A 16,166-nucleotide genomic window follows, 5' to 3' on the forward strand; every position below is an offset into this window, starting at 1 on the left:
CGATTTTGGGTCATGGGTTCAAAAACACACCTCTCGTAGTATATGAAACGAACAGCAAGTAAGCAAATCTACAACGTCTTCTGGCCTTTTAACAAAGCTTTAGAATTTTTTTTTTTTTAATTTCGTCTTACCGCGTCAACCGAACATCGTCACATCCGTCAATAACTAATGATGATTTTGTAGTGATTTAATTAGTAAAAAACGCTTTAAAGGAAGTGTTCCATTAAAACCGAGGATGTGTACTCCCGGCGCCAACTTCCTCTGTTTTGTAAAGCTAATGCCGTAATTTATTTAAAAAAATATTAACCACCGAAAGGCACTGAAACAATGTGGTTAAAAACAATTCACCATTAGTTTTTAACAAAGTATTGCAGACGTTTGTTTTACCATTTGAAATTCTACTTTTTCGTTAGTAAATAAACAGTAATTATTTAAATCATGGAAATTTATTGTACTTTAGAATAAAAACAACATGGCGATTTGACAAGTCATGATAAAACACGCGAAACGAAATTTACCATTCTATTGCCAAGCGCAGTGGTCGGCAAACTGTGGGCCGCGGCCCAAATGTGGGCCGCAGAACCATTTTTAGTGGGCCGCAAGTTACTTTTGCTTAGTTGAGTGTTATCATATAGTCGTGGACCGCGTAATTGCCGTACATTCAATGCACTTTATTTTAAAAGCTCGTGTGGTTTAGAATTTGTTGTTGTCTCAGCGTGTTTCGGACCGACGTGTCAAATGTGGTCCTGAGAGCCTGTTGAACTATATTGTTTGGCCAATTTTAACCACGTAAACGCAAAATTTTCCGCGCTTCTCAGGTATCTTCTTTGTTTTATAGTATGTTCTACATTATGGCGTGGAAGTGTTTTGAGCATCAAGACACCGTGTAATATTTCACCTTAAAAACAAACATCCCTAATCCGCGAGTGGCTTTACGTAGTGGGCCTTCAATAGCTCTGAAAAGAGACTTTGGGCCGCGACAAAAAAAGTTTGCCGACCGCTGGCCTAGTGCATGCAATTAAATAAATTCTGACATTTTAAAGAGCATCGTTTTGGGTGGTTAATGCAAATTAAATGTTCGAATAAATACTAAGCAATATGTGATTCAAAGAAAATAGCTTGAGGTATACGCAATCTCCCATGGGGTTCGGAAAACTTACAAGTTCTAATTTAGTGAATATATAGTTAAAATTGTTACGCCAGAGCATTGTGTATATTTTACAGCGCTAACATCATCATAATATAAAACCGATAAAATAACAAACAAGATTTCGACAGGTTTAAACAAAACTTGTCTCAACAAAAAAATTGCCCCAAAATATTTATTTTTTTAACGTAAACAAGAGGTAGCTGGATTTGATTTACACTAGTAGAAGCCCATAGTCAACCAAAGATTCTTCTGGATCTTCTAGTCGTCGACAAAGGCGTCGTTGTCGACCCCGTCGGCGCCGGGACTCTGTGGTGACGTCACTTCTTTGGCGCCGCCCTTCTCGTCCTCCATGCTGGCGGCGGCCACGATCATCTTGGAGAACTGCGACTCAGGGTTGTTGAGTAGGTTGGCCGGCTCGTCGAACTCTGCAACCTTGGTTCATGAAAAAATAATATTTCAATAAATTGTTTTGGAAGAAACTATACGTTTAGTTTTTGGTTGTCTGTAAACGGGTATAAAAAGTAACAAGGGGAGGTGGTTTTTACTAGGTGGCTTTTGTCCTTGTTTCCCAACAACTTAAAGCTGATCGCCATCAGGGTGTAGGTGGTGCGCTGGTTTAATTTTTAAATGTTGATTCAAAAACAAATTAAAATAATTGCTGAGAAAATGATGAATCAAAAAAATAATTGCTGAGAAAATGAATCAAAACTTGAAATGTATGGCTGTCATAAAAATGACACTCCATACATTGCTATACATTTTTAAAATCGAAATGTGTATTGGAAGTATTCCCCTTTGGAAGTGGCGTCTTGCAAGAATATGAGAATGTTGAAAACAATAACCAAATCACATGAAGCAATTTAACTTTCATGCGTACGAACATTGCATCTTTCTTGAAATATATCTTGAACACACCGCGGCACATAGTATGATTTTATGCGTACCTTCCCATTATTTAAAACGAGTATCTTGTCGCAGGTGAGCACCGTGTTGAGGCGATGGGCGATGGTGAGCATCGTGCAGTCCTTGAAAGCCTCGCGGATCGTGTCTTGCACCAGACTGTCGGTCTCGCTGTCGATGGCCGCCGTGGCCTCGTCCAGCATTATGATGCGCGAGTGGCGCAAGATGGCGCGCGCCATGCACATCAGCTGGCGCTCTCCCACGCTGAAGTTCTCGCCGTTCTCCACCACCTCGCTCTCCAATTTATTTGGCAGGTTTTCGATCTTTTAAAAGTCAACACAAAGTGTGAGTCAGTGTAGAACTTCCATAGTATCCCCCAAAAGTACTCAATAAGTAAACCTAATTACATCCCCGAGTCCGCTTGCCCTCTAAAACTTTCGACAACATATTTAATCCCAGAATAATGAATCACATCAAATTAACCACAACGGAAGAATATATCGGCAGATCAAACTTTGGTGTAGTTCAACGATTATATTAGGTTTAACAACTTATTTAACAACGTACTATATAGCTGAATCTGGATACTCATACATGCAAGGAATAAAGCATAACCTTTACGAAATTGAAATCGCATACTTTACAAAATTGAAATTACGTGTTGATTTCCAGATACATATTAATCACCGTTTTGCATTTCTTCAGTTATTGTTATGTTTTTTGTACATCATAACATCCTTAAATTATTCATCAAAATACTAAAATAAATTCTTTTTAAAATAACAAAGACGACCACGCGTAAGCACAGCAACGTGCTAGTTTATAACAAAATCTGTTGCGTAACAAGGGGTACTTGTAATATATTTTTATCTAGATTATCTACCTTTTTTATTCGATTTATATTTTCCATAAAACTTAATCTATACCAGTTTTTTCACGTGGCTTCGTTCCAAGGCTTGCCAGATCTCGTCATCGGAATATTGCTGAAATGGATCGAGGTTGTAGCGCACTGTGCCGACGAACAAGACCGGGTCCTGCGGGATGATGGTCAGCTTCTTCCGGAGGTCATCCAATCCAATCTTTCCAGCATCTTGACCGTCTATGTGGATGCTCCCGCTAGATATCTCTACCAAACGGAACAGAACCACACCAAGCGAAGATTTACCTGAGAAAAAGGTTTGCTGCATGACCCAAAGTGTTTAAAGCGGGTTGGTTATTTTTAATTGCATACAGATATTGTTAGCATCACTCTATAAAATGGTGTCAATGTTATCTGCTTTTGCACATAAAATCCATCATGAGAATACAAGATATAGTTTGACAATTAGGCAATGGAATAACACGTCGAATAACAGCTAATATATTTCTCCAAAACCACCATCTACGAATGACCTTCGATTATTGCTTTTATATCGATGAAAATTGTTTATAAAATACCAAAATATCAAATCAAATAATTTAAACGAATTCAGAATACCGATGTAAAAGTAATCATGACTAGAGTTTACTAGAATTTTCTTGTCTATTACTGATATTGTTTATTTGTCTATTTTTTGCGTAAAAAAATAATTTTACTTTTTTTTTGCTTACTATTATGACTCACCCGATCCCGTGCGACCGACGATGCCGATTTTTTCCTGGGGTTTAATTTCAAATGAGACTTTCTTCAGCACCTCTGGAAGCTCTTCCCTGTATCTCATGCTCACCTCGTTGAACCTTAGTAAAGCAAATCAATAAAATAGAACGTTAAGAGTCTCCCGTCCTTGAAATTCTGTACTTGTTTTCCTACAAAAAATCTGTATTGATCATAAGTCTAGCAATATCCAAACCTATGAATCTAAATAAGTACTCAAACTGTGCATTAGTTGAAACAAACAAAAAAACTTGAGAAAAGTACATCCTTTACACCTCAAGGCTCCATGCTCAGGCCAGTTATCTTCTGGTCTGTTGTCCTTAACCACTCGATCATCTTCCAAATTTTTCAGTTCCGAGTATTCTCTGACACGTTCGACCGACGTGAAAATCGTTTCCGATTCCATGGCAAACCGACTCAAGACGGTAAGAAGGCCCGTAAACTGCACAAGGCGTATAGTTTTCATTGGTTAGATTCTCAGGAGAGGCAATCAAATAAATTTGCGGCTAAACGCAACAGAAGTAAGTGTACCAGTTAAACCAATTGCCTACGCATAAAACAAATCTCAAATATGCCGCGTTTTATTAGATTGTTCAAAAAGACCAGAAGTTTTGGGAAAAATAGAAAAAACACCTTGGAGAAAAATGAAGACAAGTGACCATCTTGGCTTCGAATAAAACGCGGTATATCGTACACCGAACTCTAAACATTTTAAAACAATCAACGTTGTATAGCTTAGGAATAAATCCGCTTAGGTTGAAAGCAAACGTGGGTGGTACAGGCCGACGCCGTTTATTTCTAAAGTCTCATATAATAAACCCATAAATCGTATGACATTTCAACTGGTTTATATCAACTTATAGGTGTTATACTGCCAAGTAATCAATGAACTAGTTCGTTTGTAGAACGTAGAATATATAGCAAAAACGGGCGAGAATAGAGAAGTCAATTTCCATCGAATGACCCAGATCTTTACCTGTGTGGCGTACGTTAGTGCGAGACCTGCCGAAGCAGTTTCTTCAGAAACGCCGAAGATCTGCGGATATGACGTGGCAACTACCACCATCACGGCAACTACAAAGTTAACAGCGACCGAAAGCGCGTTCAGTCGTATCACCACCCATTGGACCGAGTTGACATAAGCGCCGAAAGGAACCGTGTGGTTGTCGACATGCTCCGAAAATCTGCAATGTCAAAGAATGTCGGGTAATTTTTTTGAAACAAATAGTCCTGGTTGCATATCATTGAAAAAAGAGAGACTCAGTGACTATAGTTCACATTAATTTTTGCAAAACGATCTGTTTCTCAAAACAAAAGTACCGGCTGATTTATACTAGATATTAATACAGATTAAGAAACGTTACTCAAACACCGTTTTCAATTTGCACTGTACCAACTTTCATTTAGTTTATTTATCACGGATATACATATAATTAGTAGGCTACGTATTGGCTTGCACAAACCACTTACGTATTCAGATATTCCTCCTCTTTTCGATAAGCGTGGATTGAAGGCAGACCGTGAATCGTTGCCGCAACGTGTGATATCCAAGGGGATCTGTACATTAGCGTTATTTCAAAAGAGTTGATAAACCTCAATTTTGGCCTATCCAAGTAAGATAGATTATTTTTTAACAGGTTTGGTCAAAATGTTGTTTTCAACAAAAAACTAATGCGCTCGACTTTTTGTAGAGATTATTTAACCAACATTGTTTTGAAACTTAATGATATAAGCAACTTTTTAGGATTCATTTTTTTGTCGCACCTGTAAACGTTGGCGAACCTCTTGAACTCCCGGACCCCATTTCTGTGTGCGTTGAAAATGATGACGACCAATATAATAAGGATAACGCATGCGACAAGGAAAATTGGGAACACAAGGCAAATCGTAGCCAGCGATATCAATGACAGGGAAAACTGAAAGGACAAAGTCACCTACGTTAAGGAGAGGTGCAACCTTTTTACGACTTTATTGGGATAAAAAAGTATATATAGTCCAAGGCCTTTTATTCGTATAAATTATGCAATTTATATACCGCCTTAAATACATAAAGTAGCGTTTAGGGTACTCTGAAACGTACTATATGACTTCTCGATTTAGGTTTGCTTTTGCAGCTGTTTTGCAGAAATGCCTTGTGGCAAACCGACGTTTCTATTGAGAGTATAGCTAACATAAATTTCTCACCACTTGCATTGTCGAATTCATGGTGGATATCAGTCGGTTGTCCATTTCATCCATATCGCGTGAGAACCTGAGACAATAATGAATAAAATTTTAATAATGAACTTTTAATGAATAAAATCCTACATAGCAATTCAAATATCAGCTATATATCAAACTTTCTGACCATTCAGGAAAACATATAAATTCGTTAAAAAGCAACTCATTTAGCAACACCATGTTAACCACACCAAATGGAACTCAACTACAATCTTTTGTTGAGTACTAGTTTTAGAACTGTATCTCCGGGTGAAAATGATCTGTACCAAGGAAGTTGATAGGCGAGAATTGTGGGTTGACAGGCTTAATTTACTGCACAATAGGCCAAACCACACCTGTTGAGAAGCTGGCCGATGGGCGTTCGATCAAAGAACGACATGGGACATCTTAGAACGGTGGCGAATAGCCGCTTGTGCATAACGGACGCAGCTCGCAACATCGCACGAGGATATGTGAAGGTCCGGAAAAGCAGTATAATGCCAGACGCGAGAAGAATACAGCCGTAGACGAGCTAAAACAAAGCAAAGCACGTTCCGATAGGAAACAGAGATGAACCCAATATATATTTATGCAAGTGTATTAACGCTTAAACCTTGTGAAAAGAAAGTAAAGGGATTTAAATCAAGTACTATGAAAATCATAATCTTATCGCATAAAGCAGAAGTTCTTAAACTCTTTTTGCTGGCGACACCTCAAGTAAATACAATCAACTTCGCGGCATAATTTCTACAAAGCAATGTTATAATTTGACAATCGTCAGAAATACACGGCACGGTAGTCAAATAGGATATTTCGTTAGCCAACAGGCATGTATTACAGCCTGTTCTTCACAATATTCAAAGAGAGTGGTTCATCAGTTAGACCTACCATATAAAAACTTCTTCTGGGATTTGTCTCAATATTTGGATCTCTCGTGCAGTTAACAGTGGTGTTCGACGAGATATTTGCCGTAACGTTGAAGCATATCAGCTGAAATATTAAAGTTGTTTTATAGTTTGATTTGTTATGCCTTGATCCAGCACAGAAATCTCTTCGAGAATAATTTTTAAATGTGTTTGGCATTATATTAGAATGATGCACACTCAGATACGTTTAGAACTAACGTAACCTTTATCGATTCTATTCGTTAATTTAAACATAAATAAGTATATTTGGACAAAAGCAGAAATGTACAACTAAAACAAGATCTTAAAGTTAAACTTTTAAAGTATATTTCTTTTCTGGAATAAATGATGGTGTAAACCTACTATCCTCTAATAATAACAGTAAACTACCATTCCTCCTTGATTTATCCAAGAAGTGATCCAATAATAGGTGGCGTTTGTTGAAAAAATATGAAGAAATACAGATAAGTAGAGAAATATCGCACAAACGTATCTGTAAAGATAAAAAATATGGTGTTTAACATAATTTAGTTACTTGCTGGTCATAAAAAAGGGCATTGCTGTTGCCAATAATAGTTCGAAGTTGCAGGACTCCAAACCAAAACACCAACCAACTGCATTCGCTTTAACAAAGGCATGTGCCACAGACGTGAGCTGCAACAAACTACTAGCGGCGATAAAACACTTTACATTTTCAAAGCATGCAAATGGTTTCGTCACCCTCCCATCGCTTTCATGTAGACCTTGTAGGTTTTCCAACCGACAGAACCGAATTCCATCTCTTCGTTTACCATTAGCGCTAATTGTTGTCCTTTAGGGTCTTTGACGGGCTTGTGATTCTCGCCTGGAATTGTTAATTGTCAAATGTAAAACAAACTTGTGAAGTATACACTAGATATGCTATAAGCGGAAAACGCAGGAAATTACCACACAAAGAAAATTATCTACAGCATGGGTACAGCTTGTATGTTAAAAGATGGAGCAAAAGTTTTGGTTCCATGGTTGCAAAACTATTTCTTGGTTGACCTCGAATGGTCGCATTAAGGGCAGTCTGCTACATAACTACAGAAAATACCACCACTAACCCTCTGTGCTTTCCTCTACAAGGGTAAACCCTCCGTCTTTCACGACGAGATGCTTCTTAGGAGAACCGGGTTCTTCAATATTCTTGCTGTCGTCTGCCTGAATCAATCTGTAAAAAAGAGTTGTTATTCATAAAACGTTTAAAAAACAAAATAGACTGCTTTTTTCGGCCGACGGTTTTAAGACACTCTAATCTATATTTTATAAAGTTTAGTAACTAATAACGCAAGAGCGGCAATGCGCTATATTAGTATTTCAAGGCTTTCATACTAGTACCGGATTTGCTCTGCGTAGGAGGAGTCATCAGCCATCAGTTGCTTGTGAGGTCCGTGCTCAGCGATGCGTCCTTCCTTCATTCGCACAACGTCATCACAGTCCTTCAAGTACTGCAGCTGGTGAGTGACGAAGAGCACGGTTTTGCCCTTCATCTCCTGCTTGATGCAGTTCCAGAAGATGTGCTTGCCCACGTGAGCGTCTACCGCCGACAGCGGATCGTCCAGCAGGATGATGTTAGAGTCGCTGTACACGGCTCTGGTGAAAAACAATTGGTAGGCTACGACTGGGTGTGTCTATTAACCTTAAAAAGGACTTACAGCTATAGAAAAAGTAAAGCTAGTAGTATAAAAAAACACTATAAGAGAGGTATTTTACACTTTGAGGGCTTCATTGATTTGTTGTTCTTTTAAACATATAAAAAAAGCCGAGGAATGTTAGTTAAGGTTGATGTTTGGACAAACGATGTGTACTAACCTTGCGAGGCTGACGCGTTGCTTTTGGCCGCCGGAAAGCGTGATCCCACGTTCGCCAATCTCAGTCAGATCGCCGTCTGGCAATATGTCAATGTCGGGCTGCAGGGCACACGCCTCGATCACTTTATGACATTAGGTGGAATTGTTGATCAATATTTATAAATTGCATTGTCCGTGGTGTTCGTGTGGAAATATTAAATGTTTAAGTTCTAAAGGTCCTTCAACAGGAAACACGCCATTTTGTCAATCACTCACTTTCTTTTAATGTATACAACTTAGGAAATCGTTAAATACAAAAATCCCGGAATTTGTTTTTATGTTTGTAAGCAGTTGGTTGAAAGTTTAACACAAAAATGGTTAGCATATATAAGTTTAACGGTTTTATTTCACCTCGCTGGTACTTCTCCGCTTCGTAAGGCTTCCCAAAGAGCACATTATCTCGAAGACTGGCGTGAAAGATCCAGGCCTGTTGGGGTACGTAGGCCAGCTTGCCGTCGATGCCAACTGACCCCGACTTGATTCGCAAATGACCAAGGATGGCCGAGATCAAAGAACTCTTGCCGCTTCCAACGGCTCCACATATTCCAGTAACGCTGTGCATTAACATTTGGTACTATATTAAATGATTTTAAGAGTGCCCAATCTAAAGAAGCATCGACCTTTATCAATATTTATCTAACTAAGATTAACTATAGGTAATATAAAGATAATATAGTCGTTACTATTGCAAAAAGCAATTAACTATACGATGGTTTTATGTTTGCTAAGCAACACACGGTTTTATATTTGCTAACGACATTTTTGAATATTTATGGCTAGCTCTTAGTTTCGCCGCAGGCCATAAATGAGGCAACAACAAAAAATTAAAGTTTCACATACCTTCCTTTTTGGACGTTCAACCTTATGTCGTGAATTAGCTCGACCTCAAGGTTACTTTCCTTTTCTTTATCGATTGACCGTTTTTCTAGCATTTCGTTTGAGTGCTTTTCCTTATTTTCTTTTGCTTGTTCGTTTTCCAAATCGTCCTCAGATTTCTTTATAAGAAAACAGACAAAGACTATTACAAACTACCCCTATCCCTCGGTCTAATTTGTTTACTTAAACTCCTACATTCATATAAGTGTTTTTACAAAGTATAGCACTCGGTAACAAAGTCTTAGTCTAATTTTGTCATTTAAAATACCGCATATATTTTTACTACAAAAAACATACTAAATTGCATAATTTACTTTGCTCAACAAAATCTGCATTACAGGCTTGTGCGAAAATTAGGACACGAATTGCTCACCATTAAACCTTGCCATTTATATTTTAAGATTTTCTACAACAAATAATTTACCAGCTCCACCCCAACTGACGAAGCTGTAAGATTTTTTAACTCAATGGCGTTGCATTCTTCTGTTGTTTTCACAAAGTACTCTTCAAGCTCTTCCATGCACATCAACTCGTTGTATCTCGAAATGGCGACCAGGGACTGGAAAATAACTTTCGGTAAAAAGGCCAGAATGGAGTAATAACATAAAGTGTTTGCTATGTTAAATTTTATGGAAAGATTTTACAATTCTGGCAAAGGGAAATGGAAAGCACAAGTCTATGCAGTTTTACATTTTTTGAAGGGAATAACAATAATGTGTAAGACAATCCTTGAAAATGTTATCTGTTTATGTGTTGTATAGTACATTTTGCAATATATGTTAGCAGGACCAGCAGACGTATTAAGGTACAACAGATCACTTACCTCTGTAAAGGCCTTGAGTGCGATTGGCATCACTCCCACAGAGAGGCGCATGGAACTGAAGATAACCATGACTGTAAAAGCCTGTTTAAAACATATTTTAAAAGTTATTAAAGTTATTAATTAATTTTATCATAAAAACAAACTCCGACGCAAAGTGCACTTCTAAAGTCAAAATATAGTCGCAAAACCTAACGATGCTACTAACCTGAGCTGCCGTTAAAGGATAACCGATTCCTATGTGTACAAGCAGAGTTACAACTGTCACATATGTTGGAGCCGAAGGTATAATCCCAGAAAGAAGTGTCTGGAAGCCTCCGATTTTCATGAGCCACCGTCTTTCGTCCTTTCGAATCTTGCCTACACAGAAAAGTAGCATTTTAATCAGCCGGGGTACAATTTAAGATCATGCTATTACAACAGTTTATAATACAGACAATCGTAGGCTACAGCTTGACATAATCTGGCCCAAAAGATGAACCCCACAGGACCAATTTAAACGACCAAAATCGTATAAATTTAACCTGTAACTAAAAAACGAACCAACCTCCTGAATTGTTTCTTAAAAAATCTATCGGTACAGATTACTGCCAATGTTTCTTATACGTGAGGTGATAAACGTAAACAGTTTATTTTAACGATGTAATTGGCCAACTTACCCACGAGCTTTACAAAGCTGGATTCCCAAACATAAAACTTAATCATCTTGATGTTAGTTAGAACCTCGTTCATGATGCGCACCCGACGGTCGGTCATATTAACCGATTTACGACGAAACAGAACACCGAATTTTACGAGGACCGCCTAAAGAGAATATTTTTGGTAAACGTTAAATGTTGGCGTTGCCATCATGGAACTAAGGTTTCATACTTTACGTGGATTCTAGTTAATTTAGAAGCAGGTTTTGTATTTACCTGGACAGGAACGAGAAAAAAGTAGGCGATCAGTCCAATGATGGCGGTCCAGCCCAATATAAACCAGGCGTAAACCGTACCAGCAATGATGCCCACTGGGGCGCCGCACATGAATGATGCAAAGATAAGCATATCGGCAATTCGTTGTAGGTCGTTTACCAGTAAATTAATCATCTGAAAGATCACAATTTCTTGGTAATTCTGTTCATGTTTTGTGTTGATATATGGCTGTATTTTTTTCCTTACATTAAATTGTAGCCTAGCGTTAGCCCACACCAAACACGTTATAAGAGTTCTGTAAAAAGATTTTCACACAACGACCATTACAATAGATACGTGTTTTCATATGTTTAGCACCCCTTATAAGCACCGAGCAGTAAAATCGCACCTCTCCAGCAGATTTTTGCCTAAAGTTTTTGAGTCGTATAAGCTTCCAGTAAATAAGACGAGCAAGGCCGCTTCGAGAACGAAGAAGTGTCCTAAAAATGACGATATTTTCATTAAAATTATTCTGTTTAATGCTTGTCAGCTTGATGCAGAAAAGTCAGTTGTTGGGCAGTTACGAACGCATCGTACTGAATAAACATCGCTTTAAAAGTATATTGTTAAAATAGAGTTAATAGTGACTTTAAGCCGATGAAAACTATTGCAAACTACTGGCGACTTACCTATTTGCGATGGCGAAGGAAGATGTGTATAGAAGGGCCCTTGCAAGGTCGGCCACAAGCAAGGCAAAGCACAAACCGATGCCGTAACCAATCGATCTATCAACTGCGCTGGTGTACAGCACCAACCTGTTGACCACAAGTGGCTAGAAATATAATGAAAAATGCGCCTTGTATCATGCTTTTCATATATACATCAGGTAGTGCCAATGAACTTATCAAAAAACATAATAGACAAAGACAAGGATACAACTATTTAAAAGCGGCATTTAAAAAAGAGAATAAATTAAACAGCAAAATCATTGCCATCAGGGTAGTAAGGATTAATTCACAATTTGGCCATAATAAGTATTGCATAGTCAAATGTAAAATGCAGGTTTGAATTTGAGGTGCTGCTTCACTTTTTTAGCATAACAAGCGATTCTTCCAAAGTAACCAATCTGGGATGACAAAGTGGCAAAATTGTGTACTTAAACACTTCTGAAATGTTAGCAGCGCGGTTTTATGCGTTAACCCCTGCAAATAAGACAGCCCCAACAAAAAACCGACCAACTGATTTTGAAATCAACAGACCAAACGTGGATTGGTCTAGTTGGGCGTTTAAAGTACTCACCGGTCCCACCAACGAAACGATAAAGGAAATGGCGGCAAGGAGAAGTGCGCACCAGAAGCGGGCACGGACAAAGCGGAAGAGGGTCTTCCCGATCACGGAGTTACGTCCTTGCTTTTCACGCTCCTCCATGTAGATCCGGTAGAATCTAACAGGGTAAGATTCTCGTTAAAACGCAACTTTTCTTTTACGTTTGTTGCGTTATGTCGATAATAATGCTATGGCCACGAAATAATGCTAAACTTTATTTGGAAACAAACGTATCTAACGTGGAAAGGTCACCTATTCCAAATAAACCGAACTCTGCAGCTTCTTGCAAAGTCTCAAAATGTTCATAGCCCATACAGATGTAGGAATGTAGGAAGAATTTTTTTATCTATTCGAAGGTCTCTTTATTCATTTTTGACATTTTGATGAATCAGCGTGTTGAAAATAAATAAAGAGATATGCGAAATATTCAAAATGCTAACTACTTCTGTATGGAGTTTGATATTCTTGCTACGTCTAAGTACAACGTTAACCATTATTTTCCAAAGTTAGACAGTAGTTTTTAGCGATGACGATAATCGTCTATTTTAGCGTTGGGTAAAAACGTTTTAAAAATATATAATAAAATAACCTCTTTAATGAAAACACTTTTCTGTAAACCACATCCCGCCAAGCATTTGCAATGCACAAAGTAGAATATTTAAGATGGACCAAACAAAAACAAAACACAGAAGTTTATTACCTTGGCGCAGCAAGGTCGACTGATTCATATTTTGACAAGGCAGGCAGGTCTTCGAAGTTCAAGCTCGTTCTGGCTTTGTAAATGGCGTCACTCAACCAAGAAATTGTAATGAACGAAAGCAGGCCGGAGTTGTCGATGGGTGATGGATGTTTACTGTATATTTAACGAAAATATGTTAGCCACTTTCTAGATATAATAGATTTATAAGAGCGACCCATCTCTATCGTGTATGCAAACAACGTGATGTGCCAACAAAAAACACATTAAACACTGGAAGAAATTAAGCGAGCAAACCGAATCCCAATAAAGATTTTCGTGGCACCAAAGCATGGTGAACTGCTTTAACGCTTGGTTATTAATATATGCTCCAGTATTATTTCTACATTTTCTGAACTGTTAGGCCATCAGCGCTAATAAGAAAGTGCACACTTTTCCTGCATCTCAATAGTTATCCATCACCAATTTACAAATTTCAACGTGCATGTTGTTTGAAAATGACTTGATTTTATGTAAAGTTGCTTTACAAAACTGGAATCGGTAGATATTTCTTGACTTTTATCCGATTGCAAACTTAGCAGATCCTTACCTCGTTCGTCTAATAGGCTTCAGTAATTTAAGAACCGGTTTATATTTTCCACAACTGTGGTGTTCCTCGTAGGACGAACAGTCCAAGCCGAAGTTGTTCCCGTATAGTCCCTCGAATTCCATTTTCCAGCTTTAAGTTGGACAGTGCTTTCCGCTGGTATTGTTAGTCAACTATTATTTTCGTAATGTACTATAATACATGTTAACTGAATATACCAACCCTGAAGCGTAAAGATGAATAGCTTCATTTTAAGTTAAATTTTAAATCAACACAAATGGTTTAGCTGTCGCGTTCGTCTTCCGCCGTTCTTCCGAAAGCCTTATTGTCGAAAATGGCAGCTTTAAAGAAAGCACCACTGGTGTAGCAGCGTGTGCAATGTGCATGCGAGCCTGTCGTTAGGCTGCGTTAGCTGTAACCAGAAGTTGCGTGTACTTTCCAATTCCATTCGGTTTGCATAATTACAAAGGTTATCAGCTCTATTGATACATAAATGCCCTGCAAGTCATTACGTAACTTGCCAAAGCCGAAATAAAAACTGCGCCAGTGTTACCCTTTTTGATACGCAGGCACAATGACACATTTCATCCAATTCAGCCGATCCACATAAACGTTAAGAAATACTTTTGATAACTTCTGGTCATGATATATAACTGTTTGTGTTGTTGGTATTTGTCCACGCCATTGGTTACTATATTCGTCCAAACCAGTTTGTCTGCGTCACACGTTGTGTAACAACCGACGCAAATTCACAGCATAATTTTCTGAGAAAAACGCCGGAAAGAAATTTAAAATGAACGAAGCGACTGCGGTAAAAACGACACGTCTGAGACGAAGCGGTGTGCATGTCAATGTTCGTGGGAAAGTAGGCCTACGAAACTAAAAGTCCCAACCAAAAGGCCTTCGAAATATGTCGAAGTACTGGCTTACCTTACAAATCAAAAGTGTAACTAGTCTGCTTATGCAAATAGCTCAACGATTTGTAATTGTCTCCTAATCGGTTGCCAACAAGCAGTGAGAGTACTACTCGAACAAATTTTACAGTCTGCCTTCTAAAGCCCATAAACCCTGCAGCCTCTGGCTATGGCAGTATGTTGTAATCTAGTAAGAAGCTCACGCTCGACCTGTTACGTTCGAAGGTTGTCGCGGTTTGCTGTACACTGAGAGAGCTGTTGCACAATCAAAATCGCGAATTCTGGTTTCCCCAGATTATCTGTACAAATATGCACGGTGCATGATTAGGGTGCGTAGGAAATCTACATTTTAGTTGAAATATGCAGGCAGGTGTCGTTGCCACATTTCTAATCGTGGTTTAGTGGACACCCTTTTGCATGAAACTCACCACGAAAAGGTTAGCGTACGAACTGTTCTTTGCCGTTCTACAGTGTTTCTGCCCACAACCTTTTTCAAAGTTTTTGTTTTCTTCTGTGCCACTAATACTGAATGCTTGATCGAGCAACTATTCCGCGATGGCCGGTTTGCGGGTTTGAAAGAATTTCCTAATGCCTTGAGGGCATTTATTCACCGATGCTCCGCCAACAAAGCAAAACATTTGCCCGTAAAAATAAATCGCAGCACCACGGGCGCCGAACATCTGGCATAATAGCCAGTAACCACCCTAGATCAGCCAATAATGATTTTATAAAAAATGCGATTTGTAAAATACCTCTAACTGTGAACCTAAAACAGAGAAACGTGATTCATCTCACTAATAGAATACCTTAATGTATTTCGCTACTAAATATCCAATACACCTATAAATATCGTTGAAAATACTTACAATGATGTTTCTAATGATTTAACAGTTTGATATGTAGATTTAAAAAAATTATATTTTGTTGCAGAACTAATCTAAAAATTTAGGAACCTTTTATCGCTTAGTGTCAAAAATAATTGCATGTATCATCAAAATTTAGTATTTTGCGCTTCGAATTAAAACAACATGATGAATAGGCAAATAGCTACAAAATATACGAAATTGTATTTACTAGTCATAAAGCCAATGGATATAAAATATAATTTAATTAATAAAAATCCATATGGTTGGCAAAACTAATCTCACAACAGAAATAAAGCAGAAAAATTACATGAGGCAGATTGTTGAATAAAGATGCAATTTTCTAGGGGGTTAAGCAAAGGCAATTCGCAAAAATATAATGTGTAACTTATTTAAACAATCGACCAGACTTGAATTTGCGAGGCACATTGTTACGCCCGCATGGTTTTAAAGTAACAAATACAGTATTTAAGATTAAACCGGCTTTAACCATAGAAATAAATTTGCCTCTATAAAACATGGCCGTGTGAAAA

The 16,166-nt window shown here is 38.1% G+C and overlaps 1 protein-coding gene across 1 annotated transcript; it reads right to left on the bottom strand.

Annotated features, from left to right (window-relative positions):
- Positions 1-977: 977 nt before the first annotated feature.
- Positions 978-13,981, bottom strand: LOC146169649 (ATP-binding cassette sub-family C member 5-like). The gene is made up of 28 exons (XM_083386714.1): positions 13,860-13,981; positions 13,274-13,426; positions 12,547-12,691; positions 11,937-12,079; positions 11,657-11,747; positions 11,269-11,442; positions 11,014-11,158; positions 10,563-10,714; positions 10,358-10,438; positions 9,959-10,093; positions 9,499-9,653; positions 9,010-9,212; positions 8,621-8,741; positions 8,147-8,401; positions 7,873-7,979; positions 7,508-7,631; positions 7,178-7,280; positions 6,771-6,872; positions 6,239-6,414; positions 5,868-5,934; positions 5,448-5,599; positions 5,154-5,240; positions 4,660-4,867; positions 3,959-4,125; positions 3,654-3,766; positions 2,977-3,215; positions 2,095-2,373; positions 978-1,582 (listed from the first exon to the last, which is right to left on the bottom strand). The coding sequence occupies exons 1-28, from the start codon at positions 13,979-13,981 to the stop codon at positions 1,409-1,411; spliced, it is 4,173 nt and encodes a 1,390-aa protein (XP_083242840.1). The 3' UTR covers positions 978-1,408.
- Positions 13,982-16,166: the final 2,185 nt, after the last annotated feature.

Source organism: Ascidiella aspersa, chromosome 1 (assembly GCF_963924565.1).
Source record: "Ascidiella aspersa chromosome 1, kaAscAspe10.2, whole genome shotgun sequence".
Taxonomy (NCBI): Eukaryota; Metazoa; Chordata; class Ascidiacea; order Phlebobranchia; family Ascidiidae; genus Ascidiella; species Ascidiella aspersa.